The sequence below is a fragment of the Ciona intestinalis genome, unplaced genomic scaffold (assembly GCF_000224145.3).
Source record: "Ciona intestinalis unplaced genomic scaffold, KH HT000101.2, whole genome shotgun sequence".
Taxonomy (NCBI): Eukaryota; Metazoa; Chordata; class Ascidiacea; order Phlebobranchia; family Cionidae; genus Ciona; species Ciona intestinalis.
Window position 1 is genome coordinate 238560 of NW_004190423.2, and position 26948 is coordinate 265507.

Below are 26948 nucleotides of genomic sequence, written 5' to 3' on the forward strand. Positions count from 1 at the left end.
AGTTATAGAGACCCTAGCATTTTATAGTGTAGGGAAGTTAGTGTTAGAAGCGTTTAGTTTTTCATAGAACGTTTTGTAGCAAAACTAAAATGTCAGATGTCAGTATTTTGCTGATAAATAACAAAATATTAACCGCAGCTTACTATAGTGACGGAAATAAGCTGTAAAAGCGTAGTCTTCCATATAATGTATGTATGTAGGCTTTGCAGCAAACTGATATGTTAGACTTTAGCATTTTTGCCTCTAATTGTAAACTGCAGTTGATAATATTGACGGATGTAAGCGGTGGAAGGGTTTCGTATTCCATGCAACGTTATATTTTCGTGTAGAGAGCTGGTTTTCATTATATTGACTTTACTAATTGCAAAAGTTGTATTTAATTTTGGTTTAGTTGTAAGCTTGTAACTATGTCAGCGATTTTACCATTTTTAAAAGCTAGTTTGTTAACAAAACAAAAACCTGAACAGTTGCACCGTTTTTTTATAGGTGTTTATAATATAAGTGGTAACTTTCCAAGTTAAGTTTATTGATATAATCTATATTACGGCACAGGAACGTGGGATGTGTAAGCTATTAATAAATCTTCGATTACGATTTCCTATATACTTTACCAGACGTATAGGCATGGCTGGTAAACTGGCACGTTTTGTAGCTGTTAGAAAAAGCTCAAACCGGGACCAAGAGAATGTATTATATGTGTTAAGAGCTGGTGTTATAATACTGGTTGGTGTTTTATACTGGAACGCTGCTATAAGACAAACGTATATAGACATATTATGGTTCTGGTTGAAGACAAAGTATTGGTATCAGACCGTATACAATGAAACTATAGCAGTGCAGTTATACAGCTTCGTGGCTATGGTGCCTTTCCGTGTTATGAACTATTTCAAAATCGGAACGAAGTACAAGTGAGTACGTATAGCAGCAACGTATAGTAGGGTGGGGGAGATGGGACACTTTTCATTCTATTTTCATATCCCATTTGGTAGTAAACAAAGAACATTTAAAGAATTATAAAAACTATTTTAAAGACTCCCATAGATCGTTGTTATTTGTTTAAAACACGATCAGGATATTTGGATATTATGTGCTAAAGGTGCCCTGTCTTTCCCCACCCTACTATATAACAGTATACTATTAACCATACATGTGTAACAGTATGTAGTTACAACATATAATAATGCATACTATTACTTTTAGTACAATACTATAATACACGTATAGCTACAGTACATGTTGTATGCTGTATATAAATTATTCACGTCCAAAACTGCTGCTTAGCGGTTATGCGTAATCTATATTTCATTAGGCGTAATAAAACATGGAGCATTTTACACCAATCTACTAAAATAATTTGGGTATATGAGTTATACAAATACAGACGTTTTCGCGTTTTTTTTTTTTTGTGAAAGCAAATGGTGGTTTAATGATCTTAAAGGACCGACGTTTCGTCTGATGCTTACCGTTAAGTGTCTTGCCCAAAGACACACACGCCCACAATGGTAGCACCGGCAGTGTGAACACTAAACCTCTGGGCTCGAGTCAGGCGCGCTAATTTTTTTACGTTTTCGTAGCACTAACTCTTATTGTTTTATATTTTAGAATAAACAACGCTGGAAATTACGAGAATACGCCGGTGGTTGATATTTTGCTTGAAGCGTTTGAATACTCATGGCCGCTTGTGATACTGGATACTTTCCACGTGAAGAAATATGGGGGCGTGTCGGGGGCGTTGCTGAATAGGAGGCGACAGGATTGGATTCAGGTAACGAACGGTTATGGGTTCGAAACCCGACTAAGGGCTTGGAAAAGCCAATGCGATACTAATGTAGTGTATTTTTTACTGAAACGTATTTTATAAAAGTAGTTTAACATTTATTTCATAAGAAATAATTATTCCGGCATGATTAAACAGTTACAACTTTACTAATTTCTGTTTTTTCTAGTTTTTTTAAAATAGTTTTTGCAAGTTTAACAATTTATAATCACTAGGTAACTCGTCAACTCCCCGAAGACCCTCCGTTGCTAGGCGACATGGTGCGTCATCTAGTGGTTGGGTTGGTGCTATATGACGTCGCGTTTTTTCTTCAACATTTTACGTTTCATAAAATCCCAACTTTGTACAGGTTTGTACACGATTGTACTTATAACCAGCTTGAAAATAAAAGTGTTTATTTGATCTTTAAAAAATATCTACACCCAGCGTTGTTCAGCGCAGGTCGGCGTAGATATTTCTTTGTTTGTTCTTTTAGGCGGGGTTTACACTACAGTGTAGCTCGGTGTAAAAAGAACAAACAAAGAAATAATAAATTTCGGTCATTTTTAACTTCACACGTATCCATGCAGACTGTTCCACAAGAAACATCACACGCACACATCAGTTAATGTGAAAGTAACGAACCGACTACACGTGATCGAACGTATATTACTCGTTCTATCCGCTAACTTTGGTTTATGGGTGAGTGATGACGTCACGGTGACGTAATGCTTTGGTATGACGTCATAGTATTGCGTATTTTTAGAATCCTAATATTTATGACGTATAATATTAGGGCAAAGTTGCCCGGAACCGCATTTTTTTCTGATGACGTCATAATTACGTAACGCTGATGACGTCACAGATCCAAGGAGCGCACCCACTGACGAGAAGCGTGTTTATCGTTGTATTCATAAGCATGCTTATCGAGAATCACTGTGGTTTCGACTTCCCATATTCATATGACAAGATATTACCAGATGGGTTGGTCGGCGGGTCGAGGCGACATTGCGAACATCACCATAATGGCAACAAGTGAGTGTGACGTCACTATGTATGACGTCATTTATTATGACGTCGGGGTAGAGTTTGCTTCTTTGTTTTGTATGTTGTTTTAATTCCGTTTTTCTATGTGTTTATTGTTTCATTACGTCACTATACCCCGTCAACAGCTGTTTATAAACGTCACAATGACGTCATAACCATTCCACGCAGGAACTACCAGCCTATCTTCACATACATTGATGCTTTGATGGATTGGATGAAACGAAAGTGAATATTTTACCCTTTGCCCTTGATGACGTGGCTTCCGCTTTTGATGACGCCATTCCTCGGGTTGATGACGAAAGCATTACGTCGATATGACGTCGAATTGTCCGGACGATGAAAATTGATGTTTTGTATCGAATACGTGACGTCATCATTTACGTCATAATCCGTTGCGTTGATCTGTGATGTCATAGTGACGTGTTATTCTTCAATGTTACATATTTTATCCTAGGAAATAAAATTTCTAACATAAATCGTATGGGGTGTGTCTTCAAATTTCAAGCTAATTAAGTCTCAGGCAGAAATAAAACTTTCAATATAGTAGGGGGGGGGGGCAAGATGAAACGTGCGCCATCTTACCCCAACCTACCACACATTTAAAGTATAGAAAACAATATTCAGACCTGAATAATTTTGGTCCTCGGCCGGGTATTCCCCTCGACCGCTGTGACGTAGACGTCACGTGAGAACCTCGGCGGCTCGTCAATGACGTCATCAACAGTGACGTACAACCTCAGCAATGACGCGTCACGAGCTGGATCCCACATCAGGTGTATGGGCCTTGTGACGTCATTAGCGATGACGTCATCCGCCATTAACGCTGATGGTTGTTGTTGAACAGTGGCGTCCCATCGACCGAGTAGGAAGGGACGAGTGAAGTTGGGATTGTCCGTTGCTCCGATTACTAACTGGTAACTGTGGGGAGTATAAAGGGGGTTAGTGGTTTAATTGTATAAACGTTAAAGTAATTATTTTGTTGAAGTTAAATTTGGACGATTAATTGAAGATCGGGATTAAAAAGGGTAAAGTTGGGGTTGTAGTTTGCTACTAGCTGTGGAAAATAGGGTAGTTGCATATTACAAGAGGTAGAAATGGTGTTTAAGTAAATGGTGTAATGGTTACATAAAAACTGAAGTGGTTAAACCAGTGTTTCTTATCCTTCTTGGGCAGTGGCTTTTGTCGGCGACTCGAGTCACAAGTTTTGGATATTAAAGAGAGATATTGCTTATAAGTTAAAGCTGACATGAAGTGTGCCGATTATTTAAAACTAGTAAACCAGTGTTTTGGTTGGGTTTCATGCGTGTAGGAATTTGGTAACGACTGTTTAAAGTCAGGAAAGGTTTGACCAGCAGGACTATGTTCTTAAACAGTTTTTCTTAACCTTCTATGGTTTATAAGTAGTTGAACTACAATGCGGTACAAGTGGTAAACCACATACATCCTACTCACTGCCAAGCCTCAACAATACATACCGACTCTTAAACACCCAAACACGCGTTTCACTGGGCTGTACACTTAGAAAGCAAGTGGGGTTTGGCGCAAACACGGCTGAAGGTGAGGTATAGTAGGGTGGGCCCGGGGAGATGGGACACCTTTTTAATCCATTTTCTCGTTCCATTTGGTAGTTAACAAGCATAAAAGAAGATTTTTTAAACCGTATTCTCACGACTCCTATAGACTGTTGGTAATTGTTTAAAACACGATAAAAATATTTGGATATTATGTGCCAAAGCCGGAAAGGTGTCCCATCTTACCCCACCCAACTATATGTAAAGATATGTTATAACATGGCACGCCATGGAGCTTATGGTTAAATACCAACAACCAAACATGAACCTTTCAACAGCTTCCCGATCCACTTCACGCATCAACACAATCTTGTCGCCATTCATTCCTAATATCGGCTCTCCACTGACATCTTGTGTCAAGATATGGTAGAAGATCTGAGCGCTGTCGTCACGGTCGACTGCTCGTGTCACGTGACCCACAATCGAGCCAATGGGAGCGTCTTCTGGGAACCTTAGTCGCTGGGATGCACCTACGTAATAATGCGGCTTGTTAGCAAATGAGAGTGAACGTTTAAATGATCAATATATAAAGTAGTGTTGGGGAAGATGGGATACCTTTTAACTCGATTTTTTGACCCATTTAGTAGTAAACAAAGAACATTCAAATAATTACGAAACTATATCCTCACGACTCTCATAGACCGTTGTTAATTGTTTAAAACACGATCAGGATATTTTGATATTATGTGCTAAAGGTGTCCCATCTTCCCCCACTCTACTATATAATAAAGTCGTCTACTAACATTAAACAAAACTCGTAACAATAAACAAATTCGTTTCTATACAAACATGATTTTAACAATTATTTAAACAGACAACAAATTTTTTCGTATATTACGTCATAGTGACGTCACCTTGAGAACCGGAAGCGGGGAAGTTGGGTCGATTATCGTTGACGTCATCAAGTATGACGTTGAGTATCCGTGTACTTTGTAGTTGAGGGTCACCCAAGTCGTGTGCTTGGATGACGACAGAGTAACTGTGACGTAACTCACGATCCAATCTGTGACGTCATCAATTTAATTACGTCATCTATACGTTAATATATTGTAGGTGGGTAAAATGGTCGTGTTTCCACTTTTATTTATCATCCCATTTGGTAGTAAACAAAGAACATTCAAAGAATTATAAAAACGTATCCTCACGACTCCCATAGACCGTTGTTAATTGTTTAAAACACGATCAGGATATTTAAATATAATATGCTAATGGTGTCTTTCTTGTCCCACAAAACGATAAAATGTTACCTTCGTGACGTAATAACCCTCCCAGTGACGTCATCAATCATAAAAGCTCCCTGATTGGTCAGATCTGGATCGTGTAATCTATATCTGACGTCAGCATTCAACCCTATGTCGTCATCAGTTGCCATTGCTTGCGTCACAAACAAACCACCTGGTTGCTCCTGTGATGTCATAGTGGTATTGTCTTAACAATGAATGAAGCTTGTTTATCCTCACATGGCGGGGCAACGGCAGCCGTTATAACACGGGTGTTCTGTTTTATACACCTCGTGCCCGCTTACAAGTTACCACGTAAGTAACTTTGTGGGTGATCGTTTTATGTATATGGCTGACAATTTAGACAAGCCATTAGTGACCACTGGTCCACTGGGTTGGAGTAACATAGGGTTATTATCTTTATAATAATAAACAACACAAACCTCTAATATCCTGATAACGTTAAAGGCGGGAGATTCAAATTTAGGCACGTGATCATTGACGTCAACAATCCGTACTTGCAACGTCATATTGCTCTCTCTACCGCCACCATCCGTCGCGAACACCACCACATCCCCGACCAGTGGGAGGCGCGGTGAGGCGACTACTTGACGAGATATTGTGACGTCACCATCTATAGGATCAATGCTGAAGAAATCTAGAATTGAAACAATGGTTGCTATTATGACGTAAACGAGAAAGAATACACGTTATCAAGACGTCATGCAAACGAAAAACGTCACAAACGAAAAATCTTTGTGTCGTCGTAAGGTGTTCAACGTAATAGATCATTAAGTTTGTGACGTCACAGATCAGTAGGTTTGTGACGTCACAGATCAGTAGGTTTGTGACGTCACAGATCACTAGGGTTATCTTAGATAAAACATCGATTATTAGATTGGGTATTTAAACCACACGAGGATAATTAAACTCTTTGTTTATCTTGGTTTGGTTTGGTAGACCAGGTAAGGTGAGTGGCTTGTAAGGTTGGGCGGTCATTGCGTGTATGATTGTATAATATAGTATATGTGGGGAAAGGATGAGACACACTATGGGGGTAAGATGGGACACACTGTGGGGTAAAATGGGACACATTGTGGGGTAAGATGGGACACATTGTGGGGTAAGATGGGACACCTTTAGCGCATAATATCCAAATATCCTGATCGTGTTTTAAACAATTAACAACGGTCTATGGGAATCGCGAGTATACGGTTTTATAATTCTTTGAATATTTTTTGTTTACTATTAAATGGGAAGAGAAATAGAATGAAAAGGTGTCCCATCTTACCCCCCCCACTATACCATGTGTTTCTATTTAGTACTGTGGGGTAAGATAAATACCGTTAGCACATAATGTCTCAAATTTCCTAGTCGTGTTTTAAACAACAATTAGCATTAGATCAGGCTAGTGGCGCTGTGAGGATAGTTGGGCCAGAATTCGATGTGAATTGTTTTTCTATATAGGGGAGGTTTTATAGCAAGGCACACCATGGGACCTGGAATTTATACTTTATATTTTAAAGGTGGCAACCATCATTACATTATATGCTCAATACGGATGTACAATTGGGAGGAAACATGCAAGGTTTGGCATGAGTGGTTATTTAGTCTTTTAGTAAATTTGTCTAATTTTTGTACTGTGGTTGAAAAAAATATATATATGTTTTGAATATTTTCAAATTTTAAAGTCGTCCAGAAACGCCACAGTAACAATCGTAGAAGGAACAAAGAATCGAAAGTGAACGTATTCTAGAACTAGCTAATTACGCGATAACAACTTTTATGACGTCATAATAGCGGGGAATGTCGTGTCACAATAGACTTCGATGCAACGCGTAGCGAAATCGCGCTAAATTGAGGGTGTGTCGTTGTGACGTCACGAATGATTGAGCGTAAAAGAGCAAACCACGAGATTGAGGGGGGGTGTTATTGTTATCGGTGTGGGTTTTGTGGTGAAGGCTGAGGTTTCTTATTAAAGTGCGGAGGTATCTAGTGGTTAACTGTACCGTGGTCCTAGTTAAGTAACTTTATGTGTTATTGTGGAGTATAAGATGGACACCATTAGCATATAATAACATTGCGTATGTAAAAGCATCTGATAGTTATACTGTGGTCTTAGTTGGTGGTTGTAGTTAAGTATTAACGTGGGGTAAGATGGATACCGTCAAGAAATTTTACGAGTTACCGCGTATGTAACTTTACCATATTTTGGGTAAGACTTATTTTACTTGTATGGAGTAAGATAGTTACGTCACAAAAGACATATAATAAGAACAATGCATTACGATTGTTTACAAGTCCAGAGTTCGATGCAAACAATGATAAAATAACGTCATTCGCGACGAAACGACACTAGTTTTGGAAGAGACAATAACAACAGCAGAAGTTGTAAATGACAATCACTGTTCCAGATTTAGTTTATTATGTATCTGTGACGTAACAATGCTGTTTTAAGATTTATAATTGAACTAAAATTCTAGAAAAATGATTTTAATTTGAAGTTTTGAAAATGGGCGGGAAATTATCTCATAACGAGTTGGATTTAAATAAAATACGTCATAATGGTAAGTGTTATTCTTATTGTTACGTCATTATCACATTAACTTATGAAGTAATTATAGGTTTTGTTTCAGAACAAACGAGTAGGAAACACAGCAGGTACGTCATAATCACATGCATTGTTAAATCACTATGGGATTGTTACGTAATCCAAGGAATTTAGATTCAATTTATTTGAAATTCCGCGGGGACGTTTAAGCATTTTGACGAGATAGAAATGGGTTTTTAACAGTTTTTAATAATTCTTTGTCTAATATTCCAAATTCGAAAAGTAAATTTTGCTAATTTCACCCAATACGCATTCATAGGGACTTTAGTTCTTACTTAAACGATTTAAGACATTTTTTTATTACTTTTGTTTGTTAAATTTGTATTTTTACCACATTTTGTAGTTTTTAACTCATTTGCCTCAATTTTATTCTATTTTTTTTACACATTATGTTACAAAATCTCGGGGTTTTTGGCATATTCTGAATATATTGAATATACATATTGCTTTATCACGTTAATATTTTTTGCATTTGTTACAAATTGTCCGATTTTCGAAACATTCTTTGGTCAACATGTTTTTATCCTTTGTTTCCGATCGTAGCAAACGAAGCAAGAAACGAAATTTCCTGAAACAAGTGAAGCGTGACCGGAGATCGCAACGCGTCACAAAGGATCAAATATATAAGTATGACGTCATAGTCGAATATTTGATAACACTGGTCGCACTGATTCGTGGGATAAACGGCGAACAGTATACAAACCAAACCCTGTATATGCAATTCCTGGTTTATTCTATATGGGTGAGGTTTTATAGCGAGGTATCAAAAACTTAGTTTCTTATCAAAAATAAAAAGACCGTAAGCACAGAGTAATTTGTAAAATATAGAGTTGGCCCATGAACGCTCGCGGGGTATGGGTAAAAAGGTCCTACAGCGCATACGGGCCAGCGTTGGCCAATTACCCCCAAACGCCGACAAGCTTACAACGCAGCGTCAATTTTTACTAAAATTTATCAACAAAATTGACTAAAATATGATGAAACATAAGACCTGACTTATTACCGAAATACCACAACGAATAAAATAGAGATTAACTGTTAAAGCACCTTATAGAGTTACCCATGAGAGAAAAGTTACTTTTACCTCAAACTAACGATCAATTTGTGTTCAGTTTATCGACAGAACTGACTAGAACGTCATGGTACCTGGGTCGAAGGCTTGGTTTTAACGAGATAGAAGTTCAGCGGATGGTTACCGCGTTCGACAGCGAGCATGAGCGGAAATCGAACGTCCTATTATCTTGGCGGCGACGTCACAAATGGAAAGCTACTGTCCAAAACTTAGTGATTTATCTCGAACTAGCGGGGTATGGTTATGACGAGTATAAAGGCCTGCTTGTGACGTCACAATTGAGCGATTCGAGACCGGATATATACGAAATGCCGAAGGTTAAGAAGTCGGTAGCTAAAGAGGGGAATTACCGGTTCGATAATTTTGAGAAAATTCAACGAAGAAGAGATTTATTAACGAGGTCAAAGGTCACCGATGACGTCACCTTGCCACGCGCTAGTAAACACGGTGAGTTTTTTTATATTTCTATGACAGACACTGTGATACAGTAGTTAGCGTGTTTGCCTCTAATCCAAAGGTTACGGATTCAAGGCTCGACGCTGCCACCAAGTACGTTGCAATAATCTAATTGTTCGTTTCAGATAAGACACATGATGACGTAAAAAGCGGGAACGATTCGGGATTTGTGACGTCACAAGAGCTATCTTCTGACGTCACAATGCCAGGATTAAACCATTACCCAAGTTTGTATAATTACATATACTTAATGAAAAACTGCAAACATGATTGAATCTTAATGTAAAGTCAGGGGGGATTTAAACTAAATGATGAAACCAAATCTAACTCATGTTTTATTGGAAAACAGCAGCAAATTATGTTTAAATTAAGAATTGGATTTTAAATTTTAAAACTTTCCAATTTTTTGCACAAATATTAACTTTAACACTCCATATTAACTAACACTAACTTTAACATAACAGGTAAAACGACGCTTGAGAAAAGTTACTCCAATGAACGGAACTTTAGGCTGTCATGTGTCAAACCTGGAAGTCAATCTACTTTACAATACATGCCTATGACATCATCACTTAATGACATCACAACCGACAATGATGATGTCATCAAGCATCAACGGGATTTTTCGACAGATTCTCAAATTCAATATAAAAACCAGATTATACGGATGAGTAAACGACATTATGACGAACCAAAGAATGGTAAACATAGAAATAATATATAGTACTGTGGGGTAAGATGAGACACCTTTAGCACATAACATCCAAATATCCTGATCGTGTTTTAACCAATTATCAATGGTCCATGGGAGTCGTTAGAATACGGTTTTATAATTCTTTGAATGTTCTTTATTTACTACCAAATGGGACGATAAAATATTATGAAAAGGTGTCCTACCTCCCCCCGTCCTACTATTTCTCACACAAACATCTTATACTTATGATCACTAGGTCGAAAGAATTCAAGTTTTAATTTCTTTAAATTTGGAGGAAGGGGAAACAGGCTAAGTCAATTCGGAGGTAACGACACATTTGACGATATTTTTAATATTTTGACAACATTTTAAGACATTTCTATGTTTGGCGCCCTCGAAAACTGGTTAGCACACCTGCCTTTTATATCTGTACATTCAAATTTTTATTTTTTTTTGTTTATTTTGAATTTAATCTTTTTTTGAATTTATGTTTAAAGTTTCCATATTTTAAATATAATAGTTTATATATTTTGATTTTATATTATATGATTTATGGTTTTTATTTTCATGTTTTTACACCAGGAGTTATATCTGGCCTTGACATCACAATCGATGATGACATCATAGTCAGCGACAGTGACAACAATCGGGTTCAAATTTTCGACAGATTCGGAAATTTTCGTTTAAAATTTGACACCGGTAGCGATTTTAAACCGAAAGGACTCTTCGTAACTCAACAGCGCCTCATAGTGGTTTGTTGTGGGAGCGAGGTTCGGGTGTTTACAATGGGTGAGATAGAAATAATATAACTTTACATAGAAATCATAAACTAATACTTAAAATAATATTTTTCGAATTTTAAATTTGCAACCTAAATTTATTGATATAGTATTCTAACTGTAGTTCTAATATACATACACTGTTATTTTGTTATTTTTATATTTAGACGGCCGATTAAAGCTTTGTTTCGGACAAGGAACATTCCGGAACAATTGTTACAGCGTTTGTTCCGACACAATGGGTAATTATTACGTCACAGACATAGTTGGACATACGGTCACTGTTTACGACGAAACCGGAAATATTAGAAAAAGGTTTGGTTACCAAGGTAACAGATGATGTCATTTGTATTTTTTCTATATTTGTGATAAAATTGCACTTAATCCTAAACATTGTATAATTTTTGTTGTTTAAAAAAAAATGGTCAAATTTCTATAAAAAATGTTCACGTATAGATTCTTTTCTGTTTCATTTTTTTTAAAAATTATTATTTATGATTTTTATGTTCAGGGTCAAAACTTATGAACTTCAACCAGCCGGTGGCGGTAGCGATCAGTCGACGTAATGAACTCGTTGTGAGCGACAGTCAGAACCATCAGATTAAGGTAACAGGTTGTCTAAATTGTCAGCCACACAGAAAAACAATCACCCACAAAATTACGTTTGTGGTAACCCTTAAGCAAGCATGAGGTGTATGAAACAGAACACTCGTGTTATAACGACTGTCGTTGCCCTGCCATGCGAGGATAAATAAGTTACATGCGTGGTAACTCGTAAGCACGAACGAGGTGTATGAAACAAAACACTCGTATTATAATGACTGTCATTGCCCACCACGCAAAACAAACAAGTTACACCCATCCATATAAATATATACACCAGGTGTATTCACTAGCTGGTCGACCGTTACATGCAATTGGTGGCAAAGGAACAAATGATGGGGAGTTTTGGAATCCGTTTGGAATTTGTTTCGACGCAGCCGGTTATTTATACGTGGCCGATTGTGGCAATGACAGGTGAATGGCTTATTATGACATAACTAACTCAGTGTTTGGTTAAATGACCACGTTTTTACTGGATAGTTTTTATGAATACCTTGTTTACTCTCGTTTTATTATAACACGAACAAGCTACACCATGTTAGGTTTATTGCATTTTAATAAAGTTTGTTTTGTGCGTTTTAATAATTTAAAGTTGGTTTGGCTTTAAATCCCATAGAGATAAAGAAATAATTTCACATATTATTCGTATTTTAACAAAACCTTCTTATTTTTGTTCCTCAATTACACCATTAAGCTTATTATTACATCATAAAGTTATCATCACGCTCATTATTACAGAATCAGTCAGTTTGACGACCGATATCGCTTCCTACGTCATGTGATCACACGCATGAACGGTTTAAAGATGCCGAGTTTCGTCAAAGTTAATTCTCTCGGTCAACTGGTAGTAGCGGAGTGGGGGAGACAGTGCGTTAAAGTGTTTAGTCTCGAAACTGCTGTGTGACATTATCAATTATGACATCATCACTTGTGATGTCATCAAACATAATGCAAGCGACCGCGACAAGAATAATGACATCATTAGACACAAACTCTGATTGTGACATCAAGAGTAGTTACATCACAAATACGACATCGTCAATTATGACATCATCACTTATGACATCATCAGTTACACCACACCCACCTACGAAAGCCCTTAAAGAGTAAGTCACATGACCGTTATTCCCCTCGTCACGATCAGTAGCCGTAACCATGGCAACCCTTGTACCAGGGGTCGTGTTCTCCAACACGGAGATCTTATATTGTTGGGGTTGGTCGAACACTGGGGAGTTGTCGTTGACATCACTCACCGTGATTGTCATCTAATAATGAGATAGTGTGATGTCATAATACAATAATAATGCAATATATATGTAACTTATATATCCTAGCATGGCGGGGCAACGACAGTCGTTATAACACGGGTGTTCTGTTTCATACACCTTGTGTCAGCTTACGAGTTACCACGTATGTAACATTAATGGCGGCAGTGTAAAGCAGTTTAATGCCCAATAAGTGTCTTGCCCAAGGTCTTATCCGCCCACAATGATAGCAGCATCAAGCCTTGAACCCATAACCTCCATGTTAGAGGCAGGCGCACCAACCACATTCTACAATATACCTCTCCTTATGACATCATAATTACCTTCTTTGTTGTTTTCTTTCTATTGTTTCTAGAACCTCTTACGTTATCCGTAGCAACTATCGTCAGTTTATGTTCCGATATTACTTCACGGTCCAGTGGTTTCACGAGTCGTATCTTGCCCTGTGTCATAATGGGTGTTTATGACATCATAGCAACATCAAATAAATTTTATATTTGTTTACCAGAAAAAAAATTGTTTTGTAAAAATGCCTGGCAGCATATATAATATATAAATTTTTTTATCTTAAATTTGAAACCTAATTGAAACCTTAAAAAAGAAGATTAAGAGCAAAATAATGATTTTTAAAACATGCTTTGGGTAAAAACTACTTGAGTAAAAGCGCCAACTACAAAAAAGATGTTAACAAAAATGTTAGTTCAATAAATTCAACATTTTGAAATATTTACTTGAATATTACTGCCTAGTAACAACATAACAATAAATATCACTGTTCTAACTTATTGGTTATAATGTTTAAAGTTAAGAAGAAAATTGGGGGTTGGCCTGCCCCCCCTGGTTTGGTGCCTATAATACCATACAACATATAATATTAGTAATATATATTTGTTGAAACGTTTACTGATTAAAGGAATAATTAATACCAATATTTGATGAATGGTAAAGAACCCCACCGCCCCATGTAACTTGTATGTTACATCACCATATGCTGAGTCATCGATATCCATAGCGATTGCTGACGTCACAATGCTGCCTGGTTGTAAATCTTCGGGGATTTCAATCTGGATGAAAAAGTTTCAAATATGGGATATTATAATAAGGTCCTATAGCCAAGTGCTCTTCAACCTTTTATGGGTTGGTGAACCCATAAAGTTGTTGCGACAAACTCATGCACCCCTGATTGCTTTAACTTAAAAAAAATGACGTTTCACATTTCCCAGTGATGCAAGATATAGAATTCATATAAAAAAAACTGTAGGAAAGTGGCTAAATTTGTTAAAAATGTTCAAAACTGAGTATTATTACTGAAAATTGTTGAAGTTTGTGATGCACCCTTGTATACCTTTTTGCACTGGTGCACCCCTGGCATATTTTGGTGCACCGTGCACACCGGTTGAAGAGCACTGCTATAGCTTATAGTAAGCGTTGAACGATGGGTCAGCAGATAGGACCTTATTAATTTCAAATGTCTAGTGCTATAACTGCTGCTTACATTGTATCTGAATGTTTGATCCTTATACAGATAGACATAAAGGTTCTTGGGCAAAAAAGTTAAAGAACATTTCTCCAATGGTTTACTAATGGGTTGTAGCAGCCTGGGTGTTGAGGTAATGGGTCAACTCTGGTCTAAATCCCAGTTACCATGGCGTGCCTCACTGTAGGACCTCACCCATATAGAATAGAATGTGCATATACAATGTTGGGGTAATAGGCCAACTCTAGTCTAACAAGAACCTCACCCACATAGAATACAATGAAAACACAATGTATAATCTTCCCACTCACATCATAGTTATCCTCAGTAAACACGGGGTAATTATCGTTGACATCATCGACCCTCACCCTCACGATGACCCTCGTTGACCTGGGTGATGGGAACCCATGGTCGCTCGCTGTTAGCGTGATGTTCACCCAACCAGGGCCACCGGGAGGCGATAGAACCTCACGATCGAGACGAGACTTGGTAACGAGGCTCGCTGATGATAAAGGTCAGGTTAATTAATTAAAGTTATCGTAATTTTATAATAAAACATTCCATCCTATACCGGCGATGTCTTTGTAGTAGACTTATAATTATACAAAGCAGATTTATTGCAACACGCAGATATTTAGAATAGAGTTGGCCCAATACTGTCATTACCCCCAACCCCACTACACACCAACTTACCCTCAAATCCCTACAACCCCACAACTACTCTGTCCTACACCCCATTCACCCACAGTATATACCAAAACTAATGTCCAATACTATTTTACCCCATCATTCACCCCTAAAACCCCCCAAACAGCAACTTACCCCCAACCCCGCCATCCAGGCCCACCAAGCCCCTCCCCGGACCCCCAACTTCATACGAAACCCTCCCGTTCACCCCTTGGTCCACATCTCTGCCCCCGAACCCCATCAACATCGTCCCCACATCGCACTCCTCGTCTATGGATATGATGATGTCATCAGTGATGATGTCACCAGTCTCCGTGGTTATAACGGGGGAATTGTCATTTTGGTCAACGATGTCAATCTGAAAAGTAACTAATTAGTTTGAAAATAGTTTTACTGCAAATGTTGTTCACCCCAAATTAGTTGGTCAGTTATTTTAAATTGCATATCAGCTGTTAAAAAATGGTGTTTTTTAGATTGTGTTAATAAGTAAAAAGTAAAATATATAAGTTGCCTTTCCAACATTTATTTTAATACACCAGTAATCTAAACATTTATTTAAATCTGCTTTAATTATTCACAAGCAACAAATAAATCAATTAAACGAGTCCAACCTGTAACATCATATGTTGAATAGCATTGGCGACCTCCGGTGTGTAAGAAGCTTCGTCTCTCACACTGAACGTTATTGTGATTGATGAACAAACCTCACGATCTACTGTTGTATGTGTCTGTGATGTCATAGTGGTTAGGTATGATGTCAGTGTGGTTAGGTGTGATGTCAGTGTGGTTAGGTATGATGTCATAGTGGTTAGGTATGATGTCATAGTGGTTAGGTATGATGTCATTGTGGTTAGGTGTGATGTCATGAATCATTGTAACTCGTAAGCGGGCACGAGGTGTACGAAACAGAACACCCGTGTATATAACGACTAATGTTGCCCCACCATGCGAGGATAAATAAGTTACATACAGGTAACTTGTAAGCCGGCATGGGGTGTATGAACAGAACACCCGTGTTATAACGGTTGTCGTTGCCCCGCCAAGCGAGGATAATTAAGTTACATACGTGGTGACTCGTAAGCGGGCATGGGTGTTTTAAACATGTTATAACGACTGTTAAAACTTTATCAAAAAGGCGTGACCGTTACACCCTACAAACAGTATAATGTAATAAGTCATTTATTTTAACAACAAAAGAAAATAAAGCAAATCTGCATAGGATATCATATACATGTTATGTATGACATCATAATACTTACTGTTAAGTCATTAGAAGCTAGTGTGACATCACCACTAGATGAATTGAGGTGAAACCAAGATATTATTATGTCATTATCCGTCTGTATGACATCATCAATAGCCGTATCCACGACAACGGGTCTCCCTATGACATCATAGATGGTTACTGATGTCATAGAGAACACGAGGTCAGAGTTGAGGTCGTCATCCGTGGCAACCAGGGTCGTAACCTTTGACCCAACAGGTGAATTTTCATGAACCTGAAATCAAAGAATAGCGAAGAAAAGTTTGTGTAAACAAAAAAAGCAAACAGAAATTTTCAGTTTTTGAGACAAAACCTCAAAGTTTGGATAAGTTCTCAGTTTACAGGGAAATAAAACATCTGTTAGAAAAGGTAAATAATTGGGTAATAATGAAATTAGGTTCTTTCAGGTTAAAATACTGCGTAAGCATATTGTTAGAAACATAAATGAATAAAACACGCAACTTCATAATTACCTGGATTCTGAGAAACGGAGACAGAAACCTCGGCCTGGAGTCGTTCACGTCATCGATGGTAACCGTAGCAACCGCCGTGCTTGACAGCGGGTTGGAAGCTCGATCGGTTGCCATGACAACCAAGCGGTATTGTGACATCACTTCACGATCCAGTGATTGACCAGGCGCGACTGTAATGCTGCCTGAGTGATGTAATTATGGTTGGTATAAAATACTGGGTGTTATTTAGGTTTATAAACTTTATTATATTCTATACGTCATACGGCACGCTATGGGACCTGGGATTTAGGCACGTTTTATCTTATATAGGTGAGATCCTGGTCAAGGACTCAAGATTTAAGCCAGCGTTGCCCCATCACCCCAACACCCAGACTGTGTATACCTTACAACTGAATAAATGAAAGTACTCCCATAAAGATACAAAACACCACCTCACTCACCTGTGTCTCGATTGATGACAAAATGGTCATAACCCCCGCTAACAATGGAATAAAACAACCGTCCATTGTCCCCTTTGTCTGGATCCGAAGCGCCCATGCGTGCGATCACATGACAGCATCTCAAGTCTTCCCGAACACGAGTCCGAACCCTTCGAGCGCGACCGAAACTAGGGGTGTTGTCGTTTAGGTCGAGAACATTGATTGTCACAGTTGTTTGTGATGTCATAAACCCAATGTCACTGGCTTGTATTGTTAGCTTTATGATGTCATCAATTAGCTCTTCTCGATCTAATAAAGAAGATTGTGATGTAACAATATGGGGTATGAACGATGTATATTGTTAATTAAACAAATTTAATAGTAAAATATAGAATGAAATCTCGATTTTTGTAGCAGTCAACTTAATGGTGACAAAAAATAGTTAATTGTTATTTTAAACAAAAAGACCCTGTGTATTCTTTATCATCTCTAAACGATAAAACTATTTTTCTTGTTTTTTAGTAAAAGAAAACCTGCCAATAAAGTAGGAATTACTTGCATTTTACTCAAAGCATAGAAATATCATATTATAGATAACAACAAAAATGTTATATTTTATTTATTTATGACATCATAATCCAACCTATATTGACAATTGTCCGTAAACTTCCAGTCAAAGAATCGATCGCGAAAAACCCTGACTCATCGTTTACTAGGGAATAAGTGACGTCAGCATTTCTTCCGTCATCGTTGTCAATGGCAACGATCGGTTGGGACTTTATAGAATTTTAAAATAATGGTAATTGAAGTAATTAATATTTATCTTTGATAAATTGTGTTGTTATAACAGTTATTCTGTTTCATACAACTCGCGCCTGCACATCGTGATTCTGACTGTTAAGTCATAACATAACATAATGTTCCATAAACAATACCTTGTGTTATACCAAATATATACCTTATGTTACATTAATTACTGATTAATAAAAGGAAATGAACCAAATTACAGTTTTTACAAAATATAAAGTCAAAAATGTGAAAAAGAAACCACTACCATGATACATAAATAAAAATGAAATTTTAAATAAAAAAACAATAAGTTTTACCACAAATCGTAGTTCGGTGCCTGGAGGGGAATTCTCGGTTATTTCTGCAATATAGGGGATTCCCACAAACCGGGGGGTTTCGTCATTAACATCATCGATTAGGATCTATAAGACAATCAGTTAAACCATGGGTATTTTTGTGAAAAAGACTTGTTCAAACAGAACTAAATTTTACTAAAGAGCAACTTTAGGTTATATTATGCTTTGCAATAATTTCTTGCTATGTATATCGGCACGTTTTATATTAGGTGGAATATAGTAGGGTGGGGGAAGATGGGACGCCCTTAGTTTAGTTTTCTCTTTACATTTGGTAGTAAACAAAGAACATTCAATGAATTATAAAACCGTATCTTCACGACTTCCACAGACCGTTGTTAATTGTTTAAAACACGATCAGGCTATTTTGATGTTAGGTGTTAAAGGTGTCCCATCTTCCCCCACTCTACTATATTATTCAATTTGTATCAGGTGTTATGCAAGTACAATCAGTTAAATAATATTTCATTATTGTTTAATTGTTACGTAACAATCACCTGCATTGTTCTTCTTGTGGTTCTAGAATTCTTTAAATCGCGAGGATTATCACGAGCTACCAGTTGTAAGTTGTATTCGCTTCGTGTTTCGCGATCTAATGATTTCATCAGGTAGATGATTCCAGTCTGTGTGTTGTATTTATATGTTAGGATGGGAGAACCAGGGATCCTGGGTTCGAATCCAGGCCAGGAGGACCAGGGATCCTGGGTTCGAACCCAGGCCAGGGTTGGAGAACCAGGGATCCTGAGTTCGAACCCAGGCCAGGGTTGGAGAATCAGGGATCCTGGGTTCGTATCCAAGCCAGGTTACCTTTGAATTTACAGAGAAAGTTCTATCTTCGTTTTCGATCGAAAATTCTATTTCTCCAAACTTTCCCGAATCCATGTCTTCTGCCACCAAGTGATAAACTGAAAACCCCATGACGGTATTTTCACTAAGGTTGATGCGGTTGGGAAACTGCACAAACTGGGGAGGATTATCATTTGCATCTGTTACATGAATCTGAGTGAAGATCTGAAACACAAAATAAAATTTGTGTCATTTTTAACAAATGAATAACTTAATGTCTGTATGGTTACGGTAACAAATTAATCTTTTTAATTACAAAAAGTTAAAGTTCTTTTTACGATAAAAATAATTAAAACAGAAAAAAAAAGAAAAAAGGAAAAAATATCAGTAAAAATTTATAGAGAAGTGAAAACATATATAAAAAACTTCAACTACAAAACATATATAAAAGGCATGGCTGTTACATCCTAATAAATTAAATTAACAAAGTGTACAAAGTATTTTATCTATTTTAACAACCCACAATTCTTACAGTATCATTCTTGGGTATTTCCCCTCTATCCATAGCACATATTGTGACGTTATAGTAGGCCTCATGCTCCCTGTCGAGCTCCACCCCATGTGTGACGCGTAGTTCCCCATCCAGTGGTGAAATTGTAAAGGTGTCTGAAAACAAAGAATGTTTAATTTATCTTTTCGAATACAATAGCGAAGATCAGACTAATTATATATATACTAACCACAGGTCACTAATGGGTTGTCAAAATTGTCAGCCATACAGAAAAACAATCCTCCCCGAAAGTTACATTTAAATCTGATGGCGAAGATGGGATTATTTAAAACAACGATGAGAAAAAAATGAGCAACAAAACGTTAACACAAAACAAGAGAGTTAGGCTTTAATAAATGTCCACGTTCAAATGATATGGAAAAAGATAACAAGAGCAACTGTGTGATGAAATGGGAGCTGTAGGAACAATACGTGCTCAATAAAATGAACGGCAAACTACAAACACAAAACGTAATAAACGTGATACTCACTGTCGTCGTTCCCAGTGACAATGGAATAGGTCACACGTCCATTGTCCCCGCTGTCCACGTCATAAGCGGTGAACTTAGCGATTTTGGGACCGAGGATGTTTTCCTGAACTTGGAACGAGGTTTCGGTTGAGCGGGAAAATATGGGAGCGTTATCGTTGACGTCATTTATCGTTATGACGACCTGTGTGACGTTGTTGTTTATTATAACCTAACATTAGGCACTTAAACGTGGTAAATAATAGCACCCTGCATGGGTTAATAGACCTCTAAGTATATAATTCATTGAAAAAATATAGTTGATGTAAACGAAGGATGGGGGTCAATGCTCAACGCTTCCACCATTGTAGGCATGTGTGTTCAAGACACTTAACAACAATTGCTCCAACCCAGTGGTCACTAATGGGTGTTGGGGTAATGGCCGACCCCTGGCCATTTCTGGATAGTTGTTAATATATTGCAAAACTGGATAATTAATTAATTAATTGCTTTAATTATTAAGTACTAAAAAATTAGGATCATGACGTCACCTTGGCAGAAGAGCTGAGCTGGACGTCATTTCCGTTATCTTGTGCGATGACGTCAAGCATCACGTGGTCACCCAACCGCTCATAATCGAGAACTTTGACGTTAGTGATGTCACCAGTGACGTCATTAATACGGAAAACACCACGGTCGTTGCCTGGAACATAAATATATATATGTTAATGGGTGTCATTGTAATGAATTCCTGGCCATAATCTAGCACCAATACTATTGGATGTTTCTCGTTGCAACATAACAGAATACACCAAGTGTTACTAAGTACGTAGCAAACAAAAACCTAGTCTACAACAATATAAGCACTTAAGGTCCCTTATCTGCTGGACATAATGTTGCCAGCTATTTTTAGTCAGCCACTACAATAGTGCATTATGATGCATTATGATGCAAAAATGCACTATAGTAGTGACTGACTAAAAATAGTATTTGGGTAATGGGTCAAATCGGACCTAAATCTAAATACCAACCATGCCTAAGTAAACCAAATATACTCATAGTAGAGTGGGGGGAGACGGGACACCTTCAGCACATAATATCCAAATAGTCACAACCCAACTTACCCCCTGATATCCGGTATCTTATCGTCCCATCTTTCCCGCTATCTACATCGGTGGCTTCGACGCCGAAGTCACGTAATCGGTCATTCTCGTCCACTGTGACGTCATAAATGGATTTGGTAAACAATGGAGCATTGTCGTTGACGTCATCAATCTCGATGCGTAACTTCCGCGTTGTCTGATGGCGTAACAAACTTGATTATGACGTCATTGTCACATAGTATTAGAATTACTTACAGACAATGAAGGGATTCCATTATCCTGTGCCATGATGGTGACGTCATACACAGGTATTGTTTCGTAATCGGGGGAAATCCCCGGTTTAGTTGTGATGTCACCAGTGAGCTCATTCAAACGGAACACGGTACCTAAGTGACGTCATAATTAATTGGTAAAACAATTAGTTCCAGAAGTTCTGGACTTAAAAATCTCTTTTATATAAATACAAGAGAACATAGCACTAATGAATGAGCACGTATTGCATAACACATAAATTATCATTTAAATATTGTAGATTGTACAAACCCAGTCACGAACTTGCCAAAATCAAATTATTGTTCTATTAATAACTGCTTAAAAAGTTACGTTAATTGTAAAACAAAGTAAATACCGAAGTCTTCTTGGCCGCTTGTGACGTAATAATTAACCCGCCCGTTATTTCCGCTGTCGTCATCGTCCGCCAAAATCGATCCGACCAAGATCCCACCCCCGATGTTCTGTGGTGAACACAAATAAAAATACATATATAGCAGGGTGGTTGAAGTTGGGACACATTTAGCAAATAGTATCTAAATATCCTGATTGTGTTTTAAACAATTAACAACGGTCTATGGAAGTAGTGAGGATACAGTTTTATATTTATTTGAATGTTTTTTGTTTACTACCAAATGTGTCGAGAAAATAAATTGAAAAGGTGTCCCATCTTCCCCCACCCTACTATATAGCAGGGTGGGGGAAGATGGAACACTTTTTAATTTATTATCTCAAAGCACGATCAGGATATTACGTGCTAACGGTATCTCGTCTCCCCCCACCTTTCTATATACTACACTTTGTAGTAACCCAATAAAAGTAATTTTCAGTAGCTTAGTATAAACGAACGAGAATTAGCAACAAACTACAATTACATGTTTCAATTTAAAGTAAATTATTGAAAACAAATCACGACTCTAAAGTAAAGGTGGTATCAATGACGTCACACATCATGACGTCATAGATCATGGCGTAAAACAGTATTATCTAACCTCTTCCACGGAGATGTTGTTAAAACGAACGAACCGTGGTCGATTGTCGTTCGCGTCTATTACATTGACCACTAGTGTCGCTGTGGAGCGGAGGAATCCTGAATCTGTGACGTCAACAGTGAGCTCTATACTGCCTCCAGTGACGGATTCGTAATCCAAGGGTCCTGTAAGGAAAATACGTTAATAGGCTACAAACTCGAGGCTCAACACAATTGTGGACGTATGTGTCCTTGGGCAAGACACTTAACGGCAATTGCTTTAACCCAGTGGTCACTAATGGGTTGTAGCATTCTGGGTGTGGGGTAATGGGCCAACTATGGCCTAAATATGAAGCCTTTTGAAAAGAATTTCACTCATATAGAATAGAACAAAATAAAACGTATGTGACGTTATAAAACGTAACAATGTACTTACGTTCTAGAAACAAATCGGCTGTGTTGTCGTCATTGTGCGTCACAGAGAAGTATTCGCCATATCGAGGATTGGTGAGTGAGTATGATAATACGTCATTAACATCCGCGTCTGTCGCCTGTGACGTCATAAATGAAAATAAGTTGTGACGTAATAAATATTTATTGAATTCATCACATACAATAACATGACATGCCGAACTTAACATTTTAAATGTGTTTCAATTATCGTAATGAACAAATACCTTTAAAGTTGTGAGTTTTGTTCTGGGGGAATTTTCGATGACGTAGACATCGGTAAGTGGTCGGGGGAATACCGGGATATTGTCAATCTCGTCTATGACGTAGATAAAGAGGAAAGTTCGAGCGATTCGTGAAGAGGGACCGGGGTCACGTGCTAATATCGCGTACCTGTATACAGTGTTACGTCATATATCAATGACGTCACTAAGATACATATATGTTATGCTTGTATTACCCATAGTACTGTGGGGTAAGATGGGACACCTTTAGAACAAAATATCCAAGTATCCTGATCGTGTTTTAAACAATTAACAACGGTCTATGGGAGTCGTGAGGACATGGTTTTTACAATTCTTTGAATGTTCTTGTTTACTACCAAATAGGACAGGAAAATAGAACGAAAACATGGACCATCTTTTATAATAACATTACATTATGTTTCACTCACCTTATCCTTTGCCGCTCCTCGTAATCCAGTTTCCTTGACAACCTTATCTCCCCACTTTTTCTACCTATGGTGACGTCACCGTGAGCGTCCTCTAGCGAGTAATATATTCTACCAAACTTTCCCGAGTCGTGGTCGGTGGCCGATGCCCGGAATATAAGCTCGCCGACTTCAGCTGTGGAAATTAACACAACATCGGGAATTGATATGTGTAATGAATGTGACTGATTGTTTTTCTGCATAGTTGACAATTTAGACAACCCATTAGTGACAATCGCTGTTAAGTGCTTTACTGAAAGAAACAAAAATAAAAAGACAAAACACCCATGTTTTAACGACTGTTGTTGCCCCGCCATGCGAAGATAAATAAGTTACATACGTGGTAACTTGTAAGCGGGCACGAGGTGTATGAAACAGAACACCCATGTTATAACGACTGTCGTTGCCCCGCGATGCGAGGATAAATAAGTTACATACGTGGTAACTTGTAAGCTGGCACGAGGTGTATGAAACAGAACACCCGTGGTATAACGACTGTCGTTGGCCCGCCATGCGAGGATAAATAAGTTACATTTACCCATAAATGCACAAAATGCTATTACTGCACAAAGTTGGCTAGTTGTCTTATATGTTATAGCATAATGTATTTATAATGCATGTTACCTAAACCCGCTATAGTTCACTACAGGCATATATTGATTACCGGCATAGGAGCCAAAACTAATACTCATACATAATGTATGAAGCCTTGGTTATTTTAGTGCAACTTTGTGTTATTATATCCATGCATTAAGCAATGGTTCGCAACGTTAAGGTCACGACACGCTTGGATTCTTTATCTGCAGCATATACGGATGTTTTAAAAATTCGTATTTTACATTAGGAAAAGTTTCGCGGTAGACGGTTTAAAAAACGCGATCATAAACTAGCAAGAACGTCCAACTAACATTGATATTTCAATATTTATAAAAGCTATGCATAAAAACGTATATTTGTTGTTAATATTTCTTGTACAAAAAAGGTTTGTTCTTTCATTGTATATGGGTGAGGTCCTACATTGAGGCATGCTTGAAATTTATGCTAAAAATGGCCATTACACCAACACTAAGAAATTGAAAGATATATATAGCAGCAAAATATATTAAAAAGTTGTAAAAATTACAATAAACAAACAAAACTTACTGTTTTCAGACACGTTAACGTGATATTCTGTATTCGCGAATAATGGAGCATTGTCGTTTTCGTTCTCGACGTCGATTGTGACGTCACACTCAGTAAACAATGCTGGATTGTTTGTTTCGTTGGCGAATATCTGAAGACAATCGATAAAAATTAAAACCGCGATGATGACGTCATTATATTCAGATTCCCATTTATTGTAATCCTCTGTGACGTAATTAACAGATGGACCAATCACGAGGGAGCACGTGCTTCATTTATTTTCGAGTATTTACCGAATTTAAATTTTTCTTGGCCTTTATATTCATACATTACATATAGTATAGGTTGGGGCAAGATGGTCCATGTTTTCATTTACATTCCTTGTCCCATTTGGTGGTTGAGAAAGAATATTTTAAAGATTTATACAACTGTATCCTCACGAATGTATAAGATCGTTGTTGGTTGTTAAAACACGATTCGGAAATATGGGACATTATGTGCTAACGGTACCCATCTTACCCCACAGTACTATAAAATATAATCATTAAAAATGGGATAATATGTGCTAATGGTATTGACAACAGCCTTTTTAGAGTCGTAAAGATAAATATTTCTCACCCGGAACTGAACACGGCGTTGCGTCTCAAAGTCGAGCGGTTGTTTTAGAACGATTGTGACGTCACCACGATGACGAAACGTCACAGGACTAAGCGCGATGTGGTCGCTCATGTTCCATTCAACCGACATTGTGACGTCACTATTTGCATCTTGGTCTTTATCTGTGACGTCATAAAAGTAGTTGTAAACCAGGGTTTAAATATTAATAAGAAATAAATAATAAAATATAGTTATAAACAAACAAATTTATAAGTTGTCAAAATTATATAAAACAAACAAAGAAACTTAAACTAATTAAAAATAAGTTACTATTATAAAGGAAGTTACAAAATAAACATTTCTATAATTTACCAAAAATCTAAATAATATAATAAAGTTACTAAAATTATAATAAACAAACAAAGATCATACCTTCGACCCGTATAAGCATGGGTAGCGCAGTACCAACAGGTGTGGTCTCAGGAACATTCATTCTGTAACTACGTCGTTCAAATCGAGGCCGTTCATCGTTGACGTCATCAACTATGACGTCAAAGCTGACCTCACGAAAAGCGCCGCCGCTCGATCCACGCGTTGGTATTTCAGTCGCGCGAATTGTTAATACGTAACTTCCGCTAAACCCGATGACGTCACGATCGATTCGTGACGCAACTCTGACGTCACCGGAGGAATCTAGTGAAAACTTCCCGTCTTCGTTACCGGAAACAATGGAGTAAGCTACGTCATTAGGCTGCCCTCTGTCGCCATCTATGGCGGAAATGGTCACAACACTGGTGCCCTGGGAGAAAATGAAAGTTTGGAAAATGTTTTTTGTAATATATGGGTAAGGTCCTACAGCATGGTATGCCAGAAGACCTGGGATTTAAAAAGATGTTTATAACTTTAACACATTTCCACAAAAAAAATGCCAACAGTATCCCCCAAAAAAAGACCGACGATGCCTTTTAGACGAAATATATCTTTCATATAACAATTGGTTGGACTTGATTTTTGCCTATTACGTATTTTGTAGCCTTAGAATCGTACTTTGTTTACACACGAAACGTTCAACTCTATGAGCACCAGATCAGGGCCAGAATCACTGAGACACATAACTATAAAGGGCCCGTAATCGTCGAAAACACACAACAGCCAATGTACTCACCTTTGCAATATCTTCGTTTATTCTTCTATTATAAGGTAAATGGACGAATCTAGGTTCGTTGTCTTGAACGTCATCGATTGTTATAACTACGGGCACGGATGATGACAACGGACTGGGGACAAATAATATGTTTATATTTTAGATTAGGGTGAAATGGATACTGTTAGCGCGTTATATCCCATAAAGGGGACTGGGGGATAAATAATATACATTTTGTTATTTT

At 37.7% G+C, this 26948-nt stretch overlaps 3 protein-coding genes across 5 annotated transcripts in view; 2 read left to right on the forward strand and 1 right to left on the reverse strand.

Annotated features, from left to right (window-relative positions):
* The window catches only part of LOC104266592 (cadherin-23-like), a 32231-nt gene extending 5368 nt beyond the window's left edge, over window positions 1-26863 (reverse strand). Inside the window, exons 1-33 of the mRNA XM_026838652.1 lie at window positions 26726-26863; window positions 25993-26359; window positions 25582-25742; window positions 24985-25114; window positions 23806-23977; window positions 23360-23525; window positions 23119-23233; window positions 22705-22868; window positions 22071-22176; window positions 21698-21828; window positions 21464-21638; window positions 20891-21042; window positions 20364-20544; window positions 19855-19988; window positions 19344-19547; window positions 19034-19159; window positions 18501-18605; window positions 18038-18170; window positions 17416-17703; window positions 16976-17157; window positions 16498-16737; window positions 15850-15966; window positions 15374-15596; window positions 14863-15053; window positions 14001-14138; window positions 13398-13517; window positions 12897-13074; window positions 6038-6252; window positions 5622-5779; window positions 5229-5377; window positions 4643-4844; window positions 3430-3721; window positions 3042-3205 (exon numbers count right to left, since the gene is read on the reverse strand). Coding sequence (XP_026694453.1) covers window positions 3042-3205; window positions 3430-3721; window positions 4643-4844; window positions 5229-5377; window positions 5622-5779; window positions 6038-6252; window positions 12897-13074; window positions 13398-13517; window positions 14001-14138; window positions 14863-15053; window positions 15374-15596; window positions 15850-15966; window positions 16498-16737; window positions 16976-17157; window positions 17416-17703; window positions 18038-18170; window positions 18501-18605; window positions 19034-19159; window positions 19344-19547; window positions 19855-19988; window positions 20364-20544; window positions 20891-21042; window positions 21464-21638; window positions 21698-21828; window positions 22071-22176; window positions 22705-22868; window positions 23119-23233; window positions 23360-23525; window positions 23806-23977; window positions 24985-25114; window positions 25582-25742; window positions 25993-26053 — 5273 coding nt within the window. The 5' untranslated portion in view covers window positions 26054-26359; window positions 26726-26863. The remainder of the gene's footprint in view (window positions 1-3041; window positions 3206-3429; window positions 3722-4642; window positions 4845-5228; window positions 5378-5621; window positions 5780-6037; window positions 6253-12896; window positions 13075-13397; window positions 13518-14000; window positions 14139-14862; window positions 15054-15373; window positions 15597-15849; window positions 15967-16497; window positions 16738-16975; window positions 17158-17415; window positions 17704-18037; window positions 18171-18500; window positions 18606-19033; window positions 19160-19343; window positions 19548-19854; window positions 19989-20363; window positions 20545-20890; window positions 21043-21463; window positions 21639-21697; window positions 21829-22070; window positions 22177-22704; window positions 22869-23118; window positions 23234-23359; window positions 23526-23805; window positions 23978-24984; window positions 25115-25581; window positions 25743-25992; window positions 26360-26725) is intronic.
* Window positions 548-3274, forward strand: LOC104266587 (methylsterol monooxygenase 2-2). Its single transcript, XM_009863190.3, has 6 exons — window positions 548-908; window positions 1603-1765; window positions 1993-2126; window positions 2347-2458; window positions 2622-2791; window positions 2972-3274. Exons 1-6 carry the CDS (start codon window positions 562-564, stop codon window positions 3030-3032), a joined length of 987 nt encoding a protein of 328 aa, XP_009861492.3. The 5' UTR covers window positions 548-561; the 3' UTR covers window positions 3033-3274.
* LOC100184006 lies at window positions 7320-13110 on the forward strand. 3 transcript variants are annotated; one of them, XM_026838653.1, is made up of 12 exons: window positions 7321-8161; window positions 8219-8255; window positions 8749-8832; window positions 9318-9724; window positions 9859-9960; window positions 10198-10434; window positions 10684-10752; window positions 11010-11216; window positions 11374-11535; window positions 11718-11812; window positions 12090-12223; window positions 12548-13110. In XM_026838653.1, exons 1-12 carry the CDS (start codon window positions 8107-8109, stop codon window positions 12711-12713), a joined length of 1755 nt encoding a protein of 584 aa, XP_026694454.1. In that variant the 5' UTR covers window positions 7321-8106; the 3' UTR covers window positions 12714-13110. The 3 variants fall into 3 exon arrangements, with proteins under 3 accessions (XP_018671320.1, XP_026694454.1, XP_018671321.1); XM_018815776.2 differs by having other exon boundaries at window positions 8231-8255; XM_018815775.2 differs by having other exon boundaries at window positions 7320-8255.
* Window positions 26864-26948: the final 85 nt, after the last annotated feature.

Excerpts from the sequence above, each read along its gene's own strand:
- LOC104266587 (XM_009863190.3), top strand. The coding sequence starts at position 562 with ATGTGTAAGCTATTAATAAATCTTCGATTACGATTTCCTATATACTTT. Across the intron at positions 2,459-2,621 it reads CCGCTAACTTTGGTTTATGG|ATCCAAGGAGCGCACCCACT; the intron begins GTGAGTGATGAC and ends ATGACGTCACAG. Across the intron at positions 2,792-2,971 it reads CATCACCATAATGGCAACAA|GAACTACCAGCCTATCTTCA; the intron begins GTGAGTGTGACG and ends CATTCCACGCAG.
- LOC100184006 (XM_018815775.2), top strand. The coding sequence starts at position 8,107 with ATGGGCGGGAAATTATCTCATAACGAGTTGGATTTAAATAAAATACGT. Across the intron at positions 11,217-11,373 it reads GGTTCGGGTGTTTACAATGG|ACGGCCGATTAAAGCTTTGT; the intron begins GTGAGATAGAAA and ends TTTTATATTTAG. Across the intron at positions 11,813-12,089 it reads GTCAGAACCATCAGATTAAG|GTGTATTCACTAGCTGGTCG; the intron begins GTAACAGGTTGT and ends TATATACACCAG.